Genomic DNA, 26,515 nt, shown 5'->3' on the forward strand with positions numbered 1-26,515 from the left:
GGATTGAAACCTTAAACACGAAAGCAATTTTTCGCGATAAATCAAACCGAATATATATATGTTCAGAAAATTGCACTATTGAAACACAATCCAATGATTTTTGAAAGAATTCAAGCAATAAAGAAACTTTTTATACATTTTCAAGGTTTTCAAGCACTTGAAAAGAAAAGACTTTTTTTTTCCAATAACTTTTCAAGGTTTTTTTAATCGGCGTACGAACTTGGTTTAACACGCGCTGCGACGGCGTGTTTGGGTGTACAGTAACTTTTAACGAAATGAAAAAACTTTTAAAATGTGATATTTAAGTAAAAACTATGTAAAAGCGGACTAATCAGACTGAAATGTTAAAAGCGGTCTAAAGCGGACTTTACCATAAAAAACGAACTTTGGCGGGAAAAGCGGACCATTTGGGAGCCCTGCTTAGATAAAATGGCGTCTGCGCGTCGCTCGCGGAAATGCAGTAGCAAAAAGTCGGGGGGGAAAGTTATTTAAAAAAAAAAAAAAAAGGAAGCGGAAACTGAAAATAAAGGAATTATAGGAAAATAGGAACCTTTTTCAGGAATATAGGAAAATATAGGAATATAGGAACGCTGCAATGCCTGAAGGAAATTTTTTTTTTCTTCTTTTGATCAATTTTCCTAGAATTTTTGTAATTTTTTCAAAATTCCCTGATATTTCCCTGAGTGATCAAGATATTTCCCTAAGTGATCAAGTTCCCTGACTTTTCCTGATCTCCCTGATCTGTCGCCACCCTGGAAACAATTTCAAGAACTAAACTAAAATAAAACTTACTAAATAAAACAGTGAACTCTTTCTTTCTGACTGTAATGAATTTCCAGGCTCAACTTTAACTGCAGGCTTGGTTAGTGAATGAACAACAGGACTCTTAGATGACTGTATATGGTTTGAAATACCTAAATATAAAGAAAATGCAATGAAATTATTTCAAACCAATATTATGAATACAAAAACAAAAACCATTATTTTTCTAGCAAAAAAAAAAAAAAAAAAAGAAGAAGAATTAGGCAGTTTTTCTGTCCATCACTTTTGACATCAAAAACATACTTTATTTAAACTTTGAGCACTCCCAGTATCAAAGTTAGCATTTTTCAACATTCCCGAAATCAGCCTACATATAACTTCAATTGCAATTTTTGACAAAAGTGAGGGACATGGATGGAGACCCCATACAACCACAATCTTGCTTATTCTATCATCCCAAAAACTAAGCTTCACAGCTCAGGTGGTTGATAAAAATGAAGAAAATAGCTATAGACTCAGAAGAGAAATACATATATGCAGATGAACAAGAGTAATTAATTATTTAGGGTGGAAAATTAAATCAAACAGTTGAAAAACTAATTTTAGAGAAGATCCATGCTCATCAAGAAGAGGAACCCCAGTCTATTGCTAACTACAGTATGAGCATAAATGATGCAGGGACTGTGCTAAACATTTGCCATGGTGCTAAATGCGATGAAATTGTAAATTCGGCGGAAAAAAAAATGATGTGGCAAATTTATTGGCGAAGGGTTGAGGCAGTTCGCGAAACAGGGTTCATACCCTTTAGGCAGAAAAAAATTCAAGCACTTTTCAAGTACTTTTCAAGGTAAAAAATTTTGTTTTCAAGGCAATATCATAAATTTGTACTAAAAATATTGTATGCAGATTTCATTTACTACAAACACATAGAAATAAGACAATAATACAAAAAAGTATAGGAAAACAAAATTGTTCTTTCTACAACAAGAAACGCTTTGATGAAAGATCTACTGCGTTGAAAGTCTTTCTGAAAATGTTTGAAAAGTTCGGTCATAAAGAGAAGCAGATACCAAGAGGTTTAATTTTGAGGTTTTTCAAAGGTTGCAGCAGTCAGAGGTTTGTATATTTTCTAGAATCAGCAAATTTATACTTAAAAAAAACCCCTTTCATAAGTGCTTTTAACTTTTATGGGAAGAAACTAAAATACCCAAGTTCAATGGCATTGCCAGAGAGGAGTTTTTGAAGTCACTCCCCCCCCCCCCCCCCCCCCGGTTTCAACATTTATTTCCAATATCTATACAGTAGTTTATTACAATATAAGGGCGGTTAGGACAAAAACACTACCCAGAAAGTTATTTCAGTTTGCACTATTAAGTTCTAAAAATATTAGGTTTGTAAATCATTTATAAGTATGCAAATCAATTATTCGTATGTATTTATTAGCTGTTCAGCCAATAAGGCATTTCAACTGTCCTCGAGTAAATTTAAAAATTAGGAAGTAAGAAAAGTTTATGAAAGTCCACAGTCCAGTCTCTACACCTCAAAATATACAAAAGCAGCTTAAGCAGTGATAAATACTCTGAATGCAAACTTGAGCCTATTCAGCTTTCATTGATTAACTTGCAATAGACAATAAATGTGCAAGTTCAGATTTATAGAGCCATATTTCGAAATTGAAAAGATTCAAAAGAAGTTGACATGTATTATGACAAAAGTAGTTTTATTTTGGGAAAAAATGGGTTATTGTTGAAATTAGAATTTAAATTTAGAAAGGCAATAATATTCAGGTGTAATTGTGATTTGTGAGTTCATAAAAAATTACCTGAAAGTTTCAAAGAGCAAAATGGGGCGGGGGGGGGGGGAATAATTTTTAAAACTAAGACCCCTATTACTTGAATATACATATGTACAACAATAACTTTTGCTAAGCATACAATTCATAAAATAGTTTATTAAGTCAAAATATTCTGCATAGAAATACCATGCCCAGTGCCTGTTGATAACCAGCAACAGGCACTGGGCCTAGCTAGGCTGGTACTGGTCAATTTATTAGATCCAAATGAAGATGAAAGACCCTCCTTAAGCTATCTACCCCTTTGCTGATTAAAGCCTCTTTCAGTAAGCTCCAAGTACTCACAACCTTAATAAAGTAGTAATTTTGAACATTTGAGGAAAAGGGGAAAATTGGAGATATAAGGAGGTAAAAGCATAAAAACGAACACTACTGGATTTCAAGTGAATAATCATAACACAACCACCCCTGTTATACACCTTATTTATTTTAGCAGACATAAAAAAATGATGTACTTATAAATAAAATTATATAAATCAACTTTATATTTAAAATACAAACTTTAAGTTAATTTGTTAGGTGCTCAACTGCTGAAATTTAAATTTAAAAAAAAAAAATCTGTTATGACCAAAAATTAGGTAAAGATAATCATTCAAAATTGCAAAAATAAATAAGCAAATAATTAAACAAGACCAAGGTAATAAATTCTTTAACTCTTTAGTTATTAAAATAAAAAAATAAAATAAGCTAATCTGATGTAGCAGTGTCAAAATAACTACTAATTGCCAAAAATATAAAAATATTTACAAAATGCAAAAGGATTGAGATCTCAAACAAGGGAAGCAAATTTTCGCGAATTAAGTTTAATGTTGTCATGTTTCCCATAAAATAAACTTATATTTTACTGAAATTAAACATAAAATATGCTAATCTACGGTAGCAAATATGAAAATAACATCCGATTAGTGAATATATTTAAATATTTGCAAGATGCAAAAAGATTGAAATTTCAAACACGAGAAGCAATTTTTCGCAAAGTCCGAGTTCGTTCGACGTGGCATGTTTCCCATGAAATAAATTTATTTGTTTTTCATTAAAATTAAACAAAAAATATACTAATCTAAGGTAGCATATGCGAAACTAACATTTGATTAGCCAAAATATTTAAATATTTGCAGGATGCAAAAAGATTGAAATTTCAAACACAAGAGCAATTTTCCGCGAAACCCGAGTAAGTTCAATGTTGTCATGGTTTCGAAATTAATTTCTTTGTTAATTAATGAAATTAAACAAAAAATAAACTAATCTAAGGTACCATATGTCAAAATATCTTTCGGTTGTAAAAAACATCAAAATATTTACAAGATGCCAAAGGATTGAAATCCCAAACACGGAAGCAATTTTTCGCGATGTTGCATACTGAACACATGTTCAGAAAATTGCATTGGTGAAATACTTTTTTATAACTTCTAAGCACAATTCATTGATTTTTGAGAGAATTTAAGCACTAAGAAACTTTTTCAAGGTTTTAAAACTTTTTCAAGGTTTTCAAGCACTTGAAAATGAACTTTCTTTTTTCAAGCACTTTTCAAGGTTTTTCAAGGGCGTACGAACCCTGCGAAAGTATAACGGTTTTTGAGCAGAAAATACTGGAAGTGAATCTGGAGCAACTTCAACTGATGATGATATTGAGATTGAGCCATCAAATAATGATTCAAGCATTGTATTTGAGAGTACAAATGGAAATAAGAAGCATGCAATAAATAAAAAGTACATTGCAAATTATGAAAAGGTGTAGCTGGCTTTACTATAGTTATTCAACTACGGGTTTTTTGCGCAAAATATGTTCATCTTTCATGAATGTTAGTGATTTGAACAAACCTTGAGTAAATATTGGAGTTGATATCAAGAAAAGCTGTCACCCTATAGAGTTTTAACAAAAACATGAGTGCAGCAAAAATCACAGAGAGGCTGTCAATATACAAAAATCTAGTGCAAAAGAAGGAATTCTCAAAAAATCTGAAAGTGAAGAGACTGGATATGAAGCAAAAAAAAAAAATAATAATAACAGAAAATTGATTGGTAAGTTTATTCAAATTTTGTACTTATAATCATGAAGCAATGGGCCATTTTTGAGAATTTTGAATCTCTAGTTAGATTTTTGGGGGTAAATTTAGATGACAATGAAATGAAAAAACATTTGCTAACTTGTGGTAAGAATGCCACGTATTTATCCCACATTTCAGTTCAAAACATTTATCTTTGAAAATACCAAAATTCCGTTGTTTTCAGGAAAAGCCTAAATTTTACTTTGATTACGCAATATATATTTAGTATTAATTTGTGTTGAGTTTCGAAATCCAATTCTAAAATAACTTTACTAAAAATAAAATTCTTTTATATGCTGTTTTTTTATTTTTATTTCTTTCGAAGATCTTGATTTCCTTACATGGTAAATGAATTTTTCGTAATTTTGATGTTGACTGTACCTTGTTAAGTGGCAAACAAATAAAATTTCTTTATATATTTATTAACATCATTAAATTGCAAAGTTTTAAATGAAATATCTACTCTGTAAGAACGTCAAATGTCAAAAAATTAAACTCTGAATGCTGGTGCAGTATTATTTTGGGTTTTAATTACTTTTAAGTTTTTCAAACATATACATTCTTCTGTGTTAAGAAATATGTGATATCTTTGAGTCTGTTCATATTGTATTTATTGGGAGTTATCATTACGTTCAGCAGCATGTGCAATTTTCATTGATCTAAAAGTATTTGAGAGGGGCAAACAGTAAATCTGTTGTGAGACTTTCACCTTAAGAAAGTGTGCCTTGCATATGTATATTTGTAAAAAACAATAAATGTAATGTGTGTCAAATTACGAATAAAATGTTAAGGGTCTTACTTCCCCCCCTCCCCAGCGCATTTTCTCTAGGCAGCTTTCAGGTATTCTTCAAGAACTTGCAATCACCCCTGAAACCTTTCCGGATGATCCTTGCATAACTGATACCTACATGGCACTAATCGCCTCTCTCTGTGGCACCCTACATGGGAACCCCTGGTATAGAACAAACAAACAGACTCTCCCCTCTCCTGGGAAAAAAAAAAACCCTATTGGCCCAGATTGGACCCAATCTGGCCATACTTGCAACGAACTGTCAAAGTTAAGAAAAGTGATTACACAAAATTTTAAACAGTTTAAATGTTTCTATAGCTAAATGAAAAACAATACATACCAGAATTTGAATTAATAGGTGGATGGACATTTAATGGTGCAACACGGCCGACAGGTTTGTTGTGATTCGTTTGGGTAGTCAACGGTGAATTTGATGAACTGTGGCTGGGAGGACGATTAAATGTTGTAATAAAAGGGGCAGAAACAGAAGGATTTCCAATTTTCTGCACTTGTGGTATCACTAAATAAAAAGTAAAATAATAGAGTAGCTATAAAAACTAGATTCGTTTAACATAAACATAATCAGAGTTCACATTAAAATAGTCACAATACACTTCTGTGACTTATTTAGTATCCAAAGTATATTTTCTTCTTAGGGTTGCCATCAAAATTTTACTTGAAAATATGCGCTTTAGTTGCCTGAAATTTAAAAAATAGTCGCCTAACTAGTCTCCTCAGAGGAACAGTTAAAATGCATTTTGAATTTGTGAAGTTGCTCTTACCAATAATCTTTTTTTAATTTGTTAACTCAAAATCTACATTGCATGACCCAACCATGCAATACAAAATTTAGAAACATAACTACATCTAGTAAATACAAAAAAAAATCAAAACTTATCTTCTCAGATTCAACTTTTGTTTCAACATTTACTCTACTCAGTTCACTAGTAGCATTTTTTGATGGAATTACTGTTTTAAAAATGTAGGTTACTTTTAACATAACGTCATGAAGATGTTACGTGTAACGTCTTGTTTTAAGTGTCACAGAGTGAGATAAAAATTTCAGATATTTTTTTTTTAAATTTTAAGGCAAATTAAACATACTTAATCTAGTTTTAAAAACATAAAGGATATAGAGTTGTGTGTGTGGTTGAAAGAGACATTTAATGACTGCCTAGTTAAACATTTTTAACATTTAAACTTTGATGACAAAATGGAAAACTTAAGACATTTCTTAAGGTTTTAGTTACATAATCAATAAAACTATGTTTTTCTGATGTTAAGAATAAGTTTTAACTTTTGTTTCTTTTTATTCTTCCCCCTTCTTGTAACTTTTCTGCACCTTCTATTTCTTATGCTAAGCTAATTTCAGATAAATCACTTTTCTCAATAGCTGATTTCAGTCATTGGTTTGCTAATTCTAATGGAGAATCTGGAAACTCTTAACTAGGGTTTCTTATTTGTGCAATCACCTCTGCCTTACATTTTGAGTTGTGCAGTTGATATTGTTTTACATTTTATTTATTCCTCTCTCTGCTGGGTTTTTTTTTTTTCATCTTTTTAATTTTTAGTTTTCCTTCAAAATTTGTTCTATTGACTTTCTTATTTTCTCCAGATAATTTTTATATGATTTGTTTGCCCATACTGTTGGCATAAAATATTATTTTATTTTATTTATTCTCGGTACACAGTCGATAATTTAAAGAAAATATTTTTAAGTTAATTGTTACCTACTTTTAGCCTAGTCTGGTAAAAGTAGAATTCAACTAGTTGGTGCTAACACTTCAATCAACATTTCCCCCACGCCATAATTAATGGCGACTGTTTACTAAAACCATCAAAGATTGCATGTCTCGATGTGTTGATTCAGAAAAAGTTGAGTTGTCACCTAAATGATTTGAATTAATCGCGGCAGTGGAATACAGTGGAATAAACAAATGAGTGGTAGTTGTAGTAGAAGTTAGTGTTGCGACGTCATCGAGGCATGCAATCTCACTGGCTGATGAAATATATATATTGAGGCGAGTGGCAACACTCTCTCTCTCTCTTCTCATCGATCCCCAGTTTTGTTTTGATCGTGAAGCCTAGTTCGGCTCACGTGTGGGGGGTTTCCCCCGCTATGCTAGCAAATTTTAGTGGTGTGTAACCGGTGATGAATTTTCACATTGCATTTCAAGTTTTGGAATTCCAAGTCCTGGAAATAGAATGAGTCCAGGTGAAGAAACACTTGTTTTGTGTCCGGCAAATTGATATTGCCGGGGAAGTGCGTTTCATAAGCTCTACTGGATATGTTCACCGAATCTTTGAACCTTCTACTGTGGTCTACCTGTTAAGTGCGCTCCTGAAGTGTAATCCGGACAACTTTGTGTGTTCCTGGAATTGATATCTTCGGACTGGCCAGTGACTTCATCGACAGATTGGTCACATTTTATCCTTTATTTTATGGAACTGCTTTTGTTGTGATATTTTGGGGGTGTTCTTTTATGGGGATATTTTATCATATTTACTAGTCATATTTAATAAATGAATTTTTTCTGAAACATGCTTTTTGCTTGTCTCCAACTTGACATTTCAGGGCCATTTAATGTTGACTTAGTTTAAATTTCTTAAACATAATATTGGATTTTTAAACTTAACTCTAATTATGCCATCACATACGCTATTTTTTTTTTTAAAGAGATCCTTTGTTATTTTTACAGGCTGGTATTTTGTAAAAGATGGTCCTATAATTAGTCTTCATTTAGCATCAGCTCAGACATCTTAGAATAAAAATGAGCGGCCAATTTTCTTCTGTTTCAATTGCCATGTCTCACTACCATATAAAATGATTGGTGTAATAAGGGTTTTGTATTGTTTTAATTTTGTGCTAGCAGTGATGAGTTACATGTTAATTGGCTCTTTAAACCAAAGAAGCAGCTATTTGCCATCGAAAATCTATAAAATTTGTTAGTTATTAAAATAAAACCAAACTAAGTTAATCTAAGGTAGCATATTATCAAACTTACGCCTGATTGTCAAAAATGTAAGAATGTTTATAGTTCAGTCAATAGATACATTTTACATTTTACCTTGCAAAAAATGGGGTCAAAGATTTAATTTTTTAAATTTGTGCATTTTGGTGCCGACATGGAAAAACCAAGTTATCCAACACGAAAGACCCCGGGAGAACTTTTGGGGGCCGAAAAACCACAAAAATCTGACTTTTTTTGTTTTTTTCCAAAATATCTCCGAAATGGTTCAACTTAGAAAAAAGTTTTAAATGTAAAGTTTAAAGAACATAAAATTTTCTACAACTTTTGTATTTACAACTTTTTTGTAGCACAAATAGCTTGCTATAGCTCTTTGAAAATAGGCAGTTTTCCTCCACTCCGAAAAAAAAAGCTTTCATACTGAAAGCAAGGCGTCATAATTATTAGAACTTGACTAGAAACTGTAGTTTCAGAGAGTTTATTGACAGTTAGAGTAGTTTGAGTTTCTTGGAGTAGTTAAGTTTGACAACTTAATTTTGCCTTGGCCAAAGATTGCCGAAGTCGTATCACACCCACTAAACGCATGGATGAAAAGAATATTGCTGGGGTCAAACTTAAAAGATTTAGTGGGGAAAAAAGCAAATCACAAGCATTCCCTCTTCCAGGTTTTAAAAAGAACAAGTTGCTGGAAGGCTGTCCTAAAGCTGTCATCAATCCTCTCGCCTACTATAACAACCTTTTCAGCTTCTTTTCACTTTGAAAGAGCAGAAAGTAAGTCGACATCATCTTGAGTCTGCCCGACTTCAATGCCACACTCTTCGAAATATGTCTTAAGAAGTAGAATAAGACAATTATTTTTGTTACAATTTGCCAGAAACCTTTCTCGAGGAATTTAGTTAACATGTTAGGTTCAACCATTACTTCAAGAGAAGAGATTGATTGCTCATTGATATAGCATTTATGACAGGCAGTGTGAATTGTCACTTCTTTTAAGAACTTCAAAAAACGCCGCTGTTTTTCATTTTGCCGTTTTGCGCTGCATCTTTGAAGATTTTCTGTTCCCTTCTCCTTCACAATCTTTATTTCGCATTCATGCAAACTGATTTCGCAAATAAAAATGATAATAATAAAAAACAGCTTGGTCAGGCGTAATCATTTCTAGGAAAAAAAATTGTAATTCAGAACATACAAATTGATAAAACATACTCTCGCTCGCCCCCTGAAGTGACCAACATGAGTAGCTATTGAGTCGATTCATCTCATTTGGAGAAAAAAAAGGGGAGGGGGGATGGAATGGGGGTGTTTTGTTTAACTTAAAGGGAACGGAGGCATTTACCCTCAGCTGTGAAAGACAAATGATTTCCAAGGTCAGACTGCCGGCTTTTCTCATTTTTTCCTCCGTTATCCGATGCGCTTTTACGCACTTCGCTAAAGGGGTTCAGAAAAAGTGTGACTTTCAAGAGACTGTAACTCGCTTGCTTTTCATGCTACAAAAATGTTGTAGTGACAAAAGTTGAAGGAAATTTAATCCTCTTTATCATTTGCATTAAAAGCTTTTTTGTAATTGTAACCATTTTTGAGATATTTTGAAAATACTACAAAAAGTCACAAATTTTTGGGGTTTTTCGGCCCCCAAAAGTTCTCCCGAGGTCTTTTGTGTTGGATAACTTGGTTTTTTCATATTAGCACTAGTGTACACAAATTTAAAAAATAAAATCTTTGACCCCATTTTTTGTAAGGCAAGACCGTTTTTTCTACCTATTGACTGGACTATTACAAGATGCAAAAGGATTGAAATCTCAAATACGGGAAAAATAATCTGCGACATATAAGTTAAATGTTGGTATGCTTCCAAAGATTTATTTAACTATTATCAATCAAAATAATACATAAAATAAGTTTATGAAAGACAGCTTATGCCATAATAATTTCTGAATGTCAAAAACATTAAAATGTTTACAAGTTGCAAAAGGATTGAAATCTAAAACAGATGAAACATTTTTCTCGACACACATGTTAAAAACATCACACATAACCATCATTCTTTTTATTCTTCTTTCAATAAATATCACACAACATCGGAAAAGTCGATTAAATTGTAAAAAGTCGCCAATTTTTGAAAAAAAATTGCTTTCAGGCCTTTTTTGATCAAAAAAGTTGCCATAGTCGTCTACAGTCAAAAAAAGTCGCAAAACTCGCCTCTGGCAACAATACTTTTAAAAATCACATGTAAAATTTGTATTACCATATATACCAACACAGAGTTTACATAAAGATAATTAATTTTAGAAATATTTACCAGTTGCAGTTGCTATGTTTGTGCTTAAGACAATAGGCGTGGAACTTGCAGTAGTTGTCGGTAAGCTAGGCTGAGCAGAGACAGTTGTTACCGCAGCTTGCATTTGGGGTTGTTCTGCTACAGAGTTGGCAACAGATGTTGTGATTAACCACTGAGCACCAGTGGTTGTTGTTACCATGCGACCAAGGCCACCAATGAGAGATTGAATGCATTGAACTCGACCACCACCAGGGGAAGCTGGCTGCAATTGTAGGGTTAAACCGCCAAGAGGTGCAAGCGATGCAACAGCTGCTGTGGAGATTTTGTTTTTTTGAAATTATAAAGAAGCAAATCTCACACATTTTTGACAAGTTTTTAAGAGAAATTTTTATTTTCAACTTTCAACTACCATGTAGTTGGACAGAAGTACATAACAAACAAACAAGATGGTGCTTCCTCAAGAACAACAAGACAATTACAAGATATGTCTCAAAATTTAGAAACTCAAATTTTGAGGGGGAGGGGCTCGGTAAAATTGTGAGCTTGTGAAGAACTGCGACATCATATTTTTTTAATAACAATATACTTCTGAAAAAGTGTGAAGTGACAAAGCGAGGGGAGTGGATAAAGCAATGGGTGACACAGAAGGGGATGAGGGGAGAGGGGAGAAATTTAGCAGCACTCATTTTGAAATTAACTTCTTCAAAAGTATTGAACTCAATTAGGAATGCTTGCCACAAAAGCAGTGCTGAGCAAAAGCTTACCAGACACAGAAAAATAAAATGAAAACTCAGGTGATTTACTGTTTGCTAACAAGGAGTGAAATACATTATACGCCCACTCCAGGGTCTGGGGATTAAGAAACTGTCCGCCAACAGGGAGTGTCTGCTATCTGGGAAGGTCTGTTAAGGGAGGTTTGACTATTTATCTGTCTGAGTTTTGAAAAAATACCTCAAATTGTTCTGAAAGTATTTAATGATAATGATATTACATTTATATACTAGACTGTCCCATGGGGTATGTATGGGGAATTTTTTTTTTTTTTTTAGAAATTTTAACTCGCATACCATGTATTATTGTGACATTTGATGTAAATAACTGGTCTTGCAAAATTTTAAACTATTTGAAGAGTATTACAGGGTGGCGACAGGAACTGTGAAAAAAAGTTCCCTGACTTTTCTCTGATTAAGTTCACCAAATTTCCCTGATTTACGTTACCAATGATAATAGTTTTCTTTCTTTGCTCTACTTGAAATCCATTGTATGTTTCTATAAAATGCCGTATTTTAAACGTTTTAAGTTGTGTAAAGTTGTAGAACAAAAGATATATTTTTAAAAGATGCTATATTTTTAATAAAATGGTTAAAAAAAACATATCAAGTCAAGTTTTTTGAAAAAAAAAAAAAAAAAACCCTACAAAACAATATACTAAATTTTTCTACATGGAAAGATTATAGAGAAATTAAGAAAAAAAAAACTTTACTTCCAGAAACCACTTAGCATAAGATTTTGAGAAACTATAAAAATTACTGATAAAAACATATGTGTATTTATGATAGAACTAAAAAGTAATTGAAATTATTTTGAATTAAGTTTTCAAACAGTATAAAATTTGTTGCAAGAATAACAAGTAATAGTGAAAGAATAGAAGTAATGTAGTTATTATTATATGCTAATTGACATATTTATGCAAAACAGATGAAACCATTTGACATCCATTCATAGGGAGCTTTTCTCTAATCAAGAACATAGGTTTTAATGAATGAATACAGCATTTTAACAATAAAAAAAATAAAGATTTTTACTTAAGTACACAAATTAACTCTATTTCAAATGATTTCAGTATGTAACAAAAAAAAAAAAAAATATTAGATTGCTTTTGTAACAAAAAACTTTGAAATGCAAGAAAAAAAAAAGAAAAAGAAAAAAAAAGCAATTAGTTAATTCCAAAATATATAAAAGAAGAATACAACTTGGTTATAAAATTAAAGAATCACTTAAGTCTGAAGAAAAGAAAACCTTTATAATCTGCGGCAACAAAAAATAGTATAATGGCAAAAAAACATAAGTTTTTTCTAATTGAAAGTTCAATTTTAGCAATTAAATTAAAAACGCGAACAAATAATAACTTTTACGCTTTGATAGTATTAATTCAAAAACCAAAGATTTCTTCTTGAAATCGTGATTACAGTACGCTAATTACTTCGAGACAATGGAATAAAGGCAAAGGAGCTAAGGCGTTAAGGAAGGCTTCCTCCTTGCCTGCATGGTTGTTTATTTTACGTAGCAATGAAAGCGTAATAGGAAATTTCAAGCTAGGTAAAATAAACAACCTAACAGACAAAGAAGCAATCTTAGGAAGTTCATCCTGTGATTAATAAGTAAGATTCAATACTTTGACGTTGAGGAAAAAAGATGCACAAATATGCGGCAGTGTATAATCGCACCTCATTAATTTTACTTTATTTTGAACAGATAACTGGCGGAAAATGCAAAGGGAATTAGAGTACTTAATTTTGTAAAGAAAAAAGAGAAATTTTTTTTTCTTTTTCATAAAATCAATTTTCCCTGCTTTTTTATTATTTTTTCAAAATTCCCTGACCTTTACCTGATTAATAAAGTTCCCTGACTTTTCCCTGATCTGTCGCCACCTTGTATTAAGTGATAGATTAATGCTATTAAAAGTTTTGAAAACCTAATTTATTGAAATTTTTGTTTCTCTAACTTTCATAAAATTTACACAACACAAAAGCATTTTTCTGGTATTTATTTTCTTTTAATAATGAGCAATAATCTCAATCTTAAACATTCTTTTGCTGAAATTACATATTATTTTTTTTAAACTGCTATTCCGCCAATTTTCGGTTTGATGTTCCACTGTATGAAAATGAGTTGATGCTGATTTCTTCTTAATTATTAAGTTGCAAATTCAAGTTACTGACTAATTTAACTGCTCACTCAGCATAATCATTTACTATCTTCAATGCAGACACTACTTGTTGGCTTTGGTTTAAGCATTTCTCTCAGCCCAGGTATGAATATCAGCTTGCAAAAAAAATTAGTATAAAGTTTTATTACAATAAACGAATTCCTAGTCTATTCTGTAACAAAATATATCAATGATTCATTCCATAAAGATTTAATATTGTTGACTTCTAGTCTTCGAAAAAAGTTTTCAGATTTTGGTCTCTGCAAAGTTTTAGTGATGATAGTATTTTCCTTCAGCGCAGACACTACTTCCTTAGCTTGGGTGTTTTTTTTAAGCCCAGGTATGAGCTTCAGCTTGTAAAAAATTAGTATAAAGTTTTATTACAGTAAGATATTCTGAGTCGATTCTATAACAAAATCTGGCAATAGGTTATTCCGAAAAGATTTAATACTTTTGACTTCCAGTCTTCTAAAAACCATTTTAGACTTTCATAGTGTTCTTGGTTTATAAAAGGCCAAAAGTCTTGAAATCGAGCAAAAATGTCAATTTGTGGTCCTGATAATGGAAAGAATGGTTGAAACATACTAGTAGCCAAGGTTTCTAGTATCAGGGTTTGCGTTTACATGCTATAGCGGGTTTTTTACGTAAATTCGCGGGAAAGGGACGCAACTTCAGCGAGAAATCCAGTGCCAGGGACCCAGAAAACCCAAAAGATAGGAACCAGAAAAAAATTGGAAAAAATGCTAAAGATCTATTTAGTAAATGCTTTTAAGCTTCAAGACCAGGAAACCAACAGAAAGGGGTTACAATGACCCCATCTCTTTAACAGTTATTCAAACACACCCCTAGTGTTGACCAGTCAATGGAGTTTTAGTGATAAGACTGGAGCTTACAGTGACCTCCTGAGCAGAGCTCAGGGAGCAAGTTCATAAATAATCCAATGTACTATTCTAAGAATAAGCTCTCCCTCAACTTTTATCTTGAGGAAATTTTGGAAAACAGCAATGAAGACAACAAGAAAGAGTGGTTTCAATGCAATCTTCAGGATTAATACAAGACAACTGTAAGACAACTGTACAGAAAAATATAGCTATTTTGCATCCCCAATAGAAGGAGGGGAGAAAAAAAATGGGGAACATTTTCCCAATCGCATTAAACACAAAGTTCAGAATATTCTTTTTCTAATAATTCAACTCTTTCTGATGGGCTATTTTTATTTGGACTTGCAAAAGTCAGGTATTAATCGATCTCGCAATTTTAAAAATGGCGTAATTTTAGAAATAGCACAAAAGCCTAAACAGATATTTTGAACGAGTCAATTATTATGTAATTGTCAATGATAATGGGGGAGGGGGAGGCTGCTCGTTTTTTTTCACATAGAAAAATTTCCAGGAAAACAAAGGTTAAGGGAGTGCTTTTTGCTTAATCAATCAGAGGCACCTTGTTTCAATTTTATGGTGAAATCCTTTTAATCTCATTGTAACTGATCAAACAGTTTCTCACATAACTAAGTCTTGCAAGTGTATTATTTGAAAATAATTTTACAATGATAATCACAAAAAATTAGGGCAAAATTAACCAATTTATTTTATTTCATGCCTCCCCCCCCCCAGTATATATTTTTATATAATTCATTTATACGCTAAGATGTTCTGTTCAAAATTTAAGGGACTCATTTTTTCCAAAAAAGGACCCAAATCTATTTCATTAATGAGTCCATGGGACCCAGGTTACCCATAGTTTAGCGCAAACACTGAGTATGTAATGCCTATGTCCCAAACATAGGTTTGCGCTTTTGAAACTCATTCTGAATTGTAAAACGTAGCTATAACTTAAAATGAAAGTAGACTATTGAAGAAAATAAACTGAAGCAAAATCACAAAAATGAAAAGAATGTAAGCTGTAATTTTTTTACAAAATGCTAACATGGAATTTTAACTTGAGAGCTACAATAAATTAAGAACAAAATGGCAGTGTTTTGCTTCATTAGATGGCGGTTAAAATATAGAGGCTCAGAGTCTTGAAAGAACTAAAGTTAACCAGAACTTATTGATGTGAATATAAAAATAAACATCATGCTTTACACTTCATTATGCTTTAGATGTACCAACTAAGGAACAACAAAAACTTTTTTCTGTTTTATATTTATTACATCACATACGCTTTGTATTAAAAAAAATGATTTTGGATGTTCTTGAGAGGTGTGTTAATCTCAAAGTATTTGGTTAAAAATTTTCCCATACCTTTAAAATCTCATTTGGCACAACTTTAGTTGGTATGCATATTGATTTTTGGGACAGTCTATTATATACATATTTTAAAAAAAAGTACTACTTATATCTTATCTCTTTCTTTTTTCGAAAATACATTTCACATAAAAAAAAAAAGCGTGCATGGCATTAATGCAATAAAATGCTCAAAAAAAAAAAACTAAATTTAATGTCAGTCCATGAACTGATAACTATGTTTAATCTGTTAAGAATTAAAGATCCGAAAAGGTTGCCCAGGTGTAACTTCTAGAATCATGGGGTGTACTTCTTGATAGTATAAAATTTTAAATTTGCCAGAAACAAAATTAAAATATTATTTTTTTTATTAAGCTTTATAAAATTATTTATTTATTTGTTTTTTTAAGTAAACAGGGATAGTAAGATAAGACCTTTTGTGCAAGTTTTGCAAAGTCACAAGAACAGAAAGAAAATGCTTAGTTACTCTGCTATGAAAAATACTAAAGCAGACAGAAATGTGTCAATTGACATTAAAAAGTCTTGTTTAAAGTTGTTTAAATGAAATTTAATTAGAGCCCATAGACCCAGTTAAAATGAGCATTAAGTTTAGTTTTTTTTTTTAACAGAAACCTTTATTAAAAAGAAACTAATGTTACTCATCGCAATACATACATTCTCAAGTAATTGCACAATATGTTGTTCTTTTTCACATTATGTGATAAAATGTACAAGAAACATAAAAATAACTCATGTACAATCAGGGTTTGCTAATATATTCATGATATATATCAGAAATTTATTTTGAAAATACCATGATATTTTGATATTTTCTATATTTATTTTTTTAACTACAGTATTTTTAATACAAAAATTATATTAACAGTATTGTTCACTTATTCTCAAAAATAACCAAAAATTATGTGTTATATTTTCATGATGTATTACTACACCATTAATATAACAGAGCAATAGAATAATTTAATTCATAGTAAAAGTGCCTAATTAATTAAAAATTAGTCAGAAAGAAAAAAAAAATGTCTCATGACCATACAACGACTAATGCATATTTTTTTATTTCTGAGTAATAACAGTGTAAAAGTAGCTAATAGAAGAAAAATGAGTAAAACAGCCCTGCTAAGTTAACTCCATTGAAATCGATTAAAACGTAAATGAAACAGAAAAAAAAACTTAAAAAACTTAATTTAAAGTCTACATGTTGTAATAACAATATAAGAAATAATGAGTGATTTGAGGATGAATTTACTATTTTGAAGACTTTAATTGTGCTGATTGAAAACATCAGATATAAATCAAATGTCCGATATATATATATAAAAATATTGGATATTTTCGAACCCTGTGTACAATAATGAAATACTGAAAATTAAGGTGGAAATCAACTTCTATAGAGAGTAAAATAAATTTTCAGGCAAAGTTTAAAAAAAAATAATAATCTACTGAATATTATTTTCTGAAAGAAGCTTGAGCTCTAAAATATGTAAATAATAATTATAATAAATAAAATTTAAAAAACCCAATTATTTTAGAAAACTATTTTACAAATATATTAAACCATAAATGAAGACATTAGAAAAAGATTACTAAACTAAAAAATGATGATCATATATTTAGGAAAATTAGACTTCAAATAAAAACTTTAAACAAAAAAAAAGGGATTTCATTTATGAAAATCTTTGGTTTTATGAATACCTCCTGGTTGGACTAACTGCAAAGTATACTGCTCAGGTTGAGCAATAACCGGGTGATTGCTAATGCCAGTGGCAGGAGTTACTGTTCTAGTAACAGGTGTTGTTTGCTGCCCGGGTAAAACCATAAATCTTGGTGGTAGTGTTGCTGGAGCAGTTACTCTGTTAGGAGATGAAGTGGGTAGCCTAGCAACTGCTGTTCTTGTTTGAGTAGCAACAGGAGACGAACGACCTGAACCCTAGTAAAGAAAGAAAAGTTTCTAAGAAATCCTATCTATGAATATTTATGATGAATTTTAAAATTCCTGTCTTAAATGTCACAAGATCACACAATTTAATAGTTTTATCACATTTGTTGGTCTAAAACATAATAAAACTCTTTAAGCTTGTCTAGTTATCTAAAATTAAGAAATAATAACTGTTCAATCCATTTAAAATGAACTACAAGCTTGGTTCAATCATGTATTACCATTTACGGTAACCTAGTACTACATCAACAATGGGAGAACCTGCATTTAGCAAGGAAATCAGAAAGATTTGGTTGGTACAATGTTAAGTGGTGGGAGCATAACTCACTTTCAACGAGCAAGTCCCGATTAAAATGAGCAATACTTCTGTGATTCATAAAATTTCTTCTGATATGACTTCCGACTCTGCTTATTCTATTTTAGAAAAATTCCTTTGACACTCTGAAGTCCACTGAAAGTTAGTGATGAGTCATAAATCCTGAGAAAAAATGTTGACTTTTTTTTTTTTAATTTGTGGAGTGGAGAAGCATTTGAAGGTCACATATTTGTTCATGAATGTTGTCATTTCTGAGAAATACTTCGAAGATATTGTAGCTTGAATTCAAGCAAATGCAGAAGAAAAAATTAATGAAAGCAATGACGATAATGACTAATGTAAAGAATTTGAAGCTGAATCATTTTCAACTTATTCAATGGCTTTCAATGTGCGGAAAACCCACATCAGGGTTCATACACTGGTGGTTAAAAAAAATTCTGACTTTTCCAGGTAATTTTTTTAGAAAATTCCAAGTTACTGGCTTCATACAAAATTAAGTTTAAGTAACAATATTTTCAAAATAATCAAAATTGTTTCAAGTCTGCAATTCGTAAGAAATAATTTTTCCCCTCACAATTTAAGGTTTCTTTTTTTTTTTTTACATTTTGTTCAAAATTGTTTTCATTTGTTTATTACTTGTTGAAAACAAAGAACTTTTAACTTATTTTAGCATTTCTTTGATGCCACATGTCATGCATATTAGTGTTTTGCTGTAATCGTGCAGTAATCTTTCTATGCTTTTGGTTTACAATTCTTTTTATTTTTTTATTAGTATCAGGGGTCTGTCCAAGATTTTTCACAGAGTCCGTTTTTTTGTGAAAAATAAATAATTTTGCAAAAAAAAAAAAATTGTTAAAACGAAATTTTAGAATTTAGAGATGGCACAAACTGCATCAATTAAAATTAAAGTTCAGTGTTTTACTCTTCTATGTTGAGAAAATCATTCTGGAGTGTTTTTCTGATATTTGGCGGGGGGGGGGGGGGGGCATCGCTCTCTCAAGTATCAATATTTATCTACCATTCTACATTATGTTAAATTCTACTAGAAATATTTCTGTACAGTATTTAAAATAATTGTATCAAAAAAATAAATAAATAAAATAAATTTCAGAATAGGGTTCAGCATTTAACTTTTTGACCCAAGACACTCTTAAAAAACACAGAATTTCGATTAAAACTTATAAATTCCGTGATTTTAACAAAAATAAAAAGATGTTTTAATTGTTTACCTCTTAACAAAGCGTAATCAACATCAAAAATTCAAAAAATCGGATTCCCATAGCGGATGCAAAGATATTTTTGATAAAATTATTTTAAAATTGCATTTTAGAGTCCTATGATAAACATTTCATTAATATCTGTGGACACAGTTGACGCAAAAAAAAAAAAAAAAAAATAATAATAATAATAATAATAAAATAAACCATCGATTCATCACTTTAATTTCACTTTGTGATAAAACAAACAACCATTATATTTATTTGGTAGTAGCAATAATTTATCCCTTGCAGGAGCATCACAAGAGTGCCAGTGCCGTAAGAGTGCCGTTCCCCCCCCCCCTCCCCCAAAATAAGCAGATTTTGTATAAGCTGATCCCTCTAATTTGACTTCAAAAAAGGCTCCAAGAATTATCGGTTTATGCACAGAAATATGCGTTATTTTGCTTTCAGATTTGTACTTTCAATAAACAATTTGTGAAGGGTCCGTTTTGTTTGATTGGGATTTTGTGAAAGGTCCGTTTTGTTTGATCGAGATTTTGTGAAAGGTCCGTTTTGGTTGATCGGATTTTTGTGAAGGGTCCGTTAACAGACCCAAATATCCTCTGGCCAGACCCCTGTTAGTATGTAACATAAAACATATTGAGCAAAATACAAAGCTATTTCAGTATAAATATGATTAATTTGTTGCATCAATGGGCATACCATATAATGCAAAAAACAAAAATCAACATCCGTCAATGCCAATAATCATCAGTTTTTTTTTCTTTTGCATATAAAGGATGCTTACATTAAAATTAAAAATTTTCTTTTCTAGAAAATAATATTTTTTGAAATTAATAATTAATTGCACATTTACTTTCAATAGTTTACATTGAGATACACATCTCATGTTTTGCAAATGTACGTCTACTTCCATCTTGCAAACGACCCCCCAGCCAGATCAAATACACGGGGACTAAGTAACAAAAAACAAAACAAATTCAAGCTCAGTCATTCCCTTCAAGCAATAACACCGAGGAAAGCTCTAGTTAAATTAGACACCAGATAATAAATGTAAAAAAAAATCGAGACACAGAAGGAATCTTTTTCAATCCGCTTTTTTTTCGTGTTTTTATGTTTTGGTTATACGCAGAATCATTAGAGTTTAAGTTCATTTGCTGAGAGCATCACATTGTTAACAATAAATCAATTAGTTAAAAATTCAAAAGATCACTACAATACAAGCATGTAAGCCACATATTAAAATTAATAGTTGAAATAACTTTTCAAATATCATCTCATTCAAGCGTTTTGATTATTAAATGTTACTTATCCGGTCTGATAGCTATTTTTAGATAAAATTTATTCATGATAGAAATAGCAAATGTACATAACGGCTAACTGAAGAAGCAACGTACCTTTGAAACTTTCAAATATGTTCGAAAGCCTTAAAAGCTACACTATGATCAAATGGCTGTACCTAGACGAAATTTTGAAGAGTAAAGCGCAGAAACTAACGAGTTTTAATCCAATTTTGTACTTCATTCAATGGGAAAGTGCACCTGCGTAGTTATTCCCGCGTCCACCATTGATTGTGGCTGAACGATGTCAGAGCGCAGAGAGCATAGGCTAACATTTCACCTATGCATTTAGGAGGTCCGTCTTCACATTTATTAGTTTCATTTACCTTGATCACATTTCCTAGCCTCCATTACCGTTCGATTTGAAAATTATTTTAATTTGAGCTGGTGTGTTGGTAGGAAAAGATCAAAATAAAATAATATGCTAATCAAACAAAAAATTAAAAAGTTATGGCAAAAAAGGTCACGTTACGGACTCTACAGAAATGTCAAAAATACCGTGGAATGCCCCTTATATGAATCATGTTTGTTTAAGAAAATTTTGATTCAATTAAGTGAAATTCTGTGTGCGTGTTTTTCTTTTTTTTAACAATTAATCCACATACGATTTCAGAGAATTTTATCAAATTGTGGTCAAACAAAATATTATTAGAAGTATACTGCACCCTCAAAATATCCATTTTTTGATTATTTTTAAAAAATTATCACAAAACAGTATGAAAAAGCAATTACGAAATTCAGATTTTAACTTACGTGCTTTGAAAAATGCATCTCTCATCCATTGCTTAAACTAGATAATAATTAATTTGGACATTCTTTTTTCAATGTCATAAATCTACCCATAGTACTTGGTATTGGTACCTCATTGCTTTAATGCTAACATTACCAATGAAAAGTCAACTCCATGTCTCTCTCGTCTCACTGGTTCTGTTGGACATATCATGAGAAAATCGTTACAAAAAGGGTGCAACACTTTGCCTTCCCTTCGTTTCACAATTTAGAGGAAAAAAAACTTATTTTACTGAACAAAGGCAAAGGAAAAAAAAAAGACTGCTCTAATGCATCAGGTTTTTTGGAGAGAGAGAGAGAGAGAGAAAAATGATGTCAGTCTCATCCACTTGATTCATTTAAGGGACATCAAGCGACATAATTAAGGGGCATGCTTGATTCAAAACTCTGCAATTTTTTAATCTTAAAACTGGATTTCGTTTCGTTTTTGAGGAATTAATTCATAAGTGGCTGATTTAATTACCAGGTGCTCACTCCATAACTTACAGTTAATGTATGTATATATGTACACACATATTGTATAAAGGGTGAATTTGACCTAACAGGGGTCTGGCCAGAGCAAATTTGGGTCCGTTAACGGACCCTTCACAAAAATCCGATCAATCAAAACGGACCTTTCACAAAAATCCGATCAACCAAAACGGACCCTTCACAAAATTCTGGTAAACAAAAACAGATCTTTCACAAATTGTTTATTGAAAGAGCAAATCTCAAATTAAAATAATACAGCATATTTAAAGTTAAATTAGAGGAATCAACTTATACAAAATCAGTTAATTTTGCAAAAGGAAAAAAAAAAACAGCACTCTTGTGATGCTCTTGCAAGCCATAAATAATTACTACCACCGAATAAATATAATGCCTGTTGTTGGTTTCTTTGAAAGAAATTAACAGCTGAAAGTCAGTTTGGTTTATAATTTTGCTTTTTTGTTTTATGCAGCGGTGTTGTTGTAAACTTCTTTGGAAAAGCGTCAACATTCTCTGAATAGGCGTAGTAAGCACTTTTTTCCCCACTCATGATTTATTCATCAATAATATACAGCGAAATGAATTTAGAACTGCAAAGGATAGTATGGGTGGGGCGGGTGTGATCGCTTCAGATAGGGTTACAAAATTTAAACTTATCGCCACTTAGTGTCTGGTGGTGCGATGTTAAACCATTATTTTGGGAGAAAGTTATATGGGTTTCCTTTTTCGATACTAAAAAGGATAATTAACTTTAAACAAACTTTTATTTACCATTATTTTTTTCTATAGATGTCTACATTTTGAAAAACGCAGTCTTTTTACACCCGATATGAGAATCATATTTTATTCTTTTTTTCAAGCTAACTTCGCTTTGTTAGGATGCAAATAAATGAAAAGTCTCTTTATTTTTGTAACAAAGCTTATTTCAAGTTTTTAAAGGGGAATTCCATTTTCTTTTATGAGTCAATAATTAAAATGCTGAATCGATGGTTTATTTTTTATTTTATTTATTTATTTATTTATTTTTGCTTCAACAGTGTCCAGATATTAATGATATGTTTATCATAGGACTCTAAAATGTTTAGTACGCTTAGTTAAGAGGTAAACAAATAAAATATTTTTTTATTTTTGTGAAAATCACGGAGTTTATAAAGTTTGAACGAAACTCTGCTCTTAAATAGTGTCTTGGGTTAAAAAGTTAAATGCTGAACCCCTGCCTAATTTTTTTTCTTACAGTTATTTTAAATACTATACAAAAAACATTTCTAGTATAATTTAACATGATGTAGAATGGTAGATAAATATTGATACTTGAAGGGTGCCCATCTCCCAGGGAGCGATGCCTCCCCCCTCTCTTCAAATAGTAGAAAAACACTCAAGAATGATATTCTCAACAAAAAAGAGAGAAAACACTCAACTTTAAGTGTCAATGATGCAGTTTCCACCATCTCAAGAGTTCACAAAAAACGGACCCTGTGAAAAATCCTGGACAGACCCCTGCCTAATCTGTCAAAGGAAAGAGGGTGTAAGAAGAGCCCAAGTGGAGCTTAGAACCATTCATTATCCTCTCCAATTTGTACCCGAAACCGAGTAGATAAATAAATGAGGCACAAAAAAAAAAAAAAAAACCCCGAGATGAAGACCGATTTTCGGAACATTTGAAGTACTCAAAGCAGGGCTCCAAACACATTTTAGCCAGAGAAAAGGGTAAAAGAGGACCTCTTTGAATCAAAAAGGGGACCAAAGAGGACCAGTTAGGATTAAAAAGAGGACCCTGGGAGGACCATTCATAGTTAAACCCAGGGAAGCACCAAAATGCAAATTAGCTGCCTGGCACTAAATACGTGAAGATAATTTGTTAATCAACCATAATAATGATTTTAAATGATAAATCCTTGTCGCCTTCTGCACAATTGAATTTTTTATCCATTGAATTATGTTATTTACACAAACATTTGGATGGTGGGGAGGTGACAAGCAAGCAACTGACCAACTTACAGAGTAACTTTAATTGTAAAATAAATTTTCTACTAATTAACAGGTGAAAACTGGCTAATTAAAAATAATCACCTAAGTGACCGATGAATTAGTGCATACCTAATAAAGACTTTTTAGATACAGTTATTGCAGTAAACACCTTAGCACATAGTACTAGTTTACAAAATTTTTCACATAGACAGTTTAAAGAGAATTCATTTTGATATAAGGTACCGCAAGACAAGAAAATATAGTTTAGAGGCCGGGAGGTTCCCTCCCCTTCCACAGCCCTTTGGATTTTACATATTTCCCGCCTAAATATGGTAAGTTTATATACATATGAGAGTTTATGACCAAACACCAATGCAGGAGGTAATTTCTAGCTATGCTACTGACTGACTAAGTTCAAAAATGTTAAAGGAATGCAAATCATTTATTAGTATGCTAAGTATCCAAATCATTTCTTCATATGTATGTATTAGTTGTTTGGGCACCAAAAAATATTGTAACTGTCTTCATGTATATATAAAAATTAGTGAGAAAGAAAATTTTTTATTAAAGTTACACACCCAAAAATATACAAATGCTGCTCAAGCGATAAATACACTGAATGTAAATTTGAGCCTGCTTTTACTGGATAACTTAATGTAATAAATAAATGTGTAATTTCAGATTCATAGAGCTATATTTTCAAATTGAAAATACTCATTATGAGTATTTAAAAAAAATAAGGATACAAAGTTTTAGTTTTAAAAAATAAAATTAAACAATATAATTTGAGGTAGTACATGTAAAAACAGCTTCCAATTTTCAAAAATATTAAAATAATTACAAGATGCAAAAGGATTGAAATCTTGAACACGAGAATCAAATTTTTGCGAAGTATGTTCACTGTTGGCATAATTTCCAAAAAAAAAAAAAAAAATTCTCTGAAACTAAACATCACTAAAATTGAACATAAAATATGCTAGGCTAGGATAGCATATGTGAAAATAACATTCGATTGCGCAAAATATCAAAATATTTAGAAGATGCAAAAAGATTGAAATCTCAAACACAAGAAGCAATTCTTCGCGAAATTCGAGTAAGTCCAATACTGCTATGGTTCCAAAAATAAGAAAGTTTATTATTTATTAAAATTAAACAAAAAATAAGCTAATTGATGGTGGTGTATGTCAAAATAACTTCCGATTGCCAAAAGTATCAAAATATTAACAAGATGCAAAAAGATTGAAATCTCAAACACAACAAGCAATTTTCCACGAAGTGCGAGTAAATTCAATATTGCCATGGTTTCGAGAAAAAAAAAGTAGTTTATTATCTATTAAAATGAAGCAAAAAATAAACTAATCTATGGTGGAGTGTGTCAAAATAACTTCTAATTGACAAAAATATCAAATTATTTACAAGATGCAAAAAGATTGAAGTCTCAAACACGACAAGCACTTTCCGCAAAGTGCGAGAAAGTTCAATGTTGCTATGGTTCCAAAAATAAAAAAGTTAATTGTCTATTAAAATTAACCAAAAAATAAGCTAATCTAAGGAGGTGTTATGTCAAAATAACTTCTGATTGTCAAAATATCAAAATATTTACAAGATGCAAAGAGATTGAAATCTCAAAACCCAGCAAGCAATTTTCGGCGAAGTCCAAAAGAGTTTGATGTTACCATGGTTCCGAAAAAAAAAAGTAATTGATTATCTATCGGAATTAAACATAAATTAAGCTAATCTAAGTTAATGAATGTTAAAATAACTTCTGATTGTCAAAAACATCAAAATATTAACAACAGGGTGGCGACAGGAACTGTGAAAAAAAGTTCCCTGACTTTTCCCTGATTTCCCTGATTAAGTTCACCAAATTTCCCTGATTTACGTTACCAATAATAATTTTTTTCTTTCTTTGCTCTACTTGAAATCCATTGTATGTTTGTATAAAATGCAGTATTTTAAACGTTTTAAGTTGTGTAAAGTTATTGAACTAAAGATATATTTAAAAAAGATGCTACTTTTTTTAATAAAATGGTTAAAAAAAACATATCAAGTCAATTTTTTTCTGAAAAAACCCCTACAAAACAGGATATTAAATTTTTCTACACGAAAAAATTAGAGATAATTAAAAAAAAAACTTTACTTCCAGAAACCACTTAGCATAAGAATTAAACTATTAAAATTACTCTTAAAAACATATGTGTATTTATGATAGAACTAAAAAGTAATTGAAATTATTTTGAACTAAGTTTTCAAACAGTATAATAATTGTTGCAAGAATAACAAGTAATAGTGAAAGAATAGAAGTAATGTAGTTATTCTTATATAACTAATTGAAATATTTATGCAAAACAGATGAAACCATTTGACATCCATTCATAGGGAGCTTTTCTCTAATCAAGAACATAGGTTTTAATGAATGAATACAGCATTTTAACAATAAAAAAATAAAGATATTTACTTAAGTTCACAAGTTAACTCTATTTCAAATGATTTCAGTATGTAACGAAAAAAATCTTAGATTGCTTTTGTAATAAACAACTTTGAAATGCAAGAAAAAAAGAAAAAAAAAAGCAATTATCTAATTTTAAAATATATAAAAGAAGA

General features: G+C 31.1%; 1 protein-coding gene across 1 annotated transcript in view; it reads right to left on the reverse strand.

The window, feature by feature from the left end:
• LOC129232473 (helicase domino-like) overlaps positions 1 to 26,515 on the reverse strand; it is a 295,627-nt gene that overhangs the window by 176,888 nt on the left and 92,224 nt on the right. Inside the window, exons 17-20 of the mRNA XM_054866621.1 lie at positions 17,567 to 17,801; positions 10,721 to 11,008; positions 5,793 to 5,972; positions 793 to 914 (exon numbers count right to left, since the gene is read on the reverse strand). Coding sequence (XP_054722596.1) covers positions 793 to 914; positions 5,793 to 5,972; positions 10,721 to 11,008; positions 17,567 to 17,801 — 825 coding nt within the window. The remainder of the gene's footprint in view (positions 1 to 792; positions 915 to 5,792; positions 5,973 to 10,720; positions 11,009 to 17,566; positions 17,802 to 26,515) is intronic.

This window comes from Uloborus diversus, chromosome 1 (assembly GCF_026930045.1).
Source record: "Uloborus diversus isolate 005 chromosome 1, Udiv.v.3.1, whole genome shotgun sequence".
NCBI lineage: Eukaryota > Metazoa > Arthropoda > Arachnida > Araneae > Uloboridae > Uloborus > Uloborus diversus.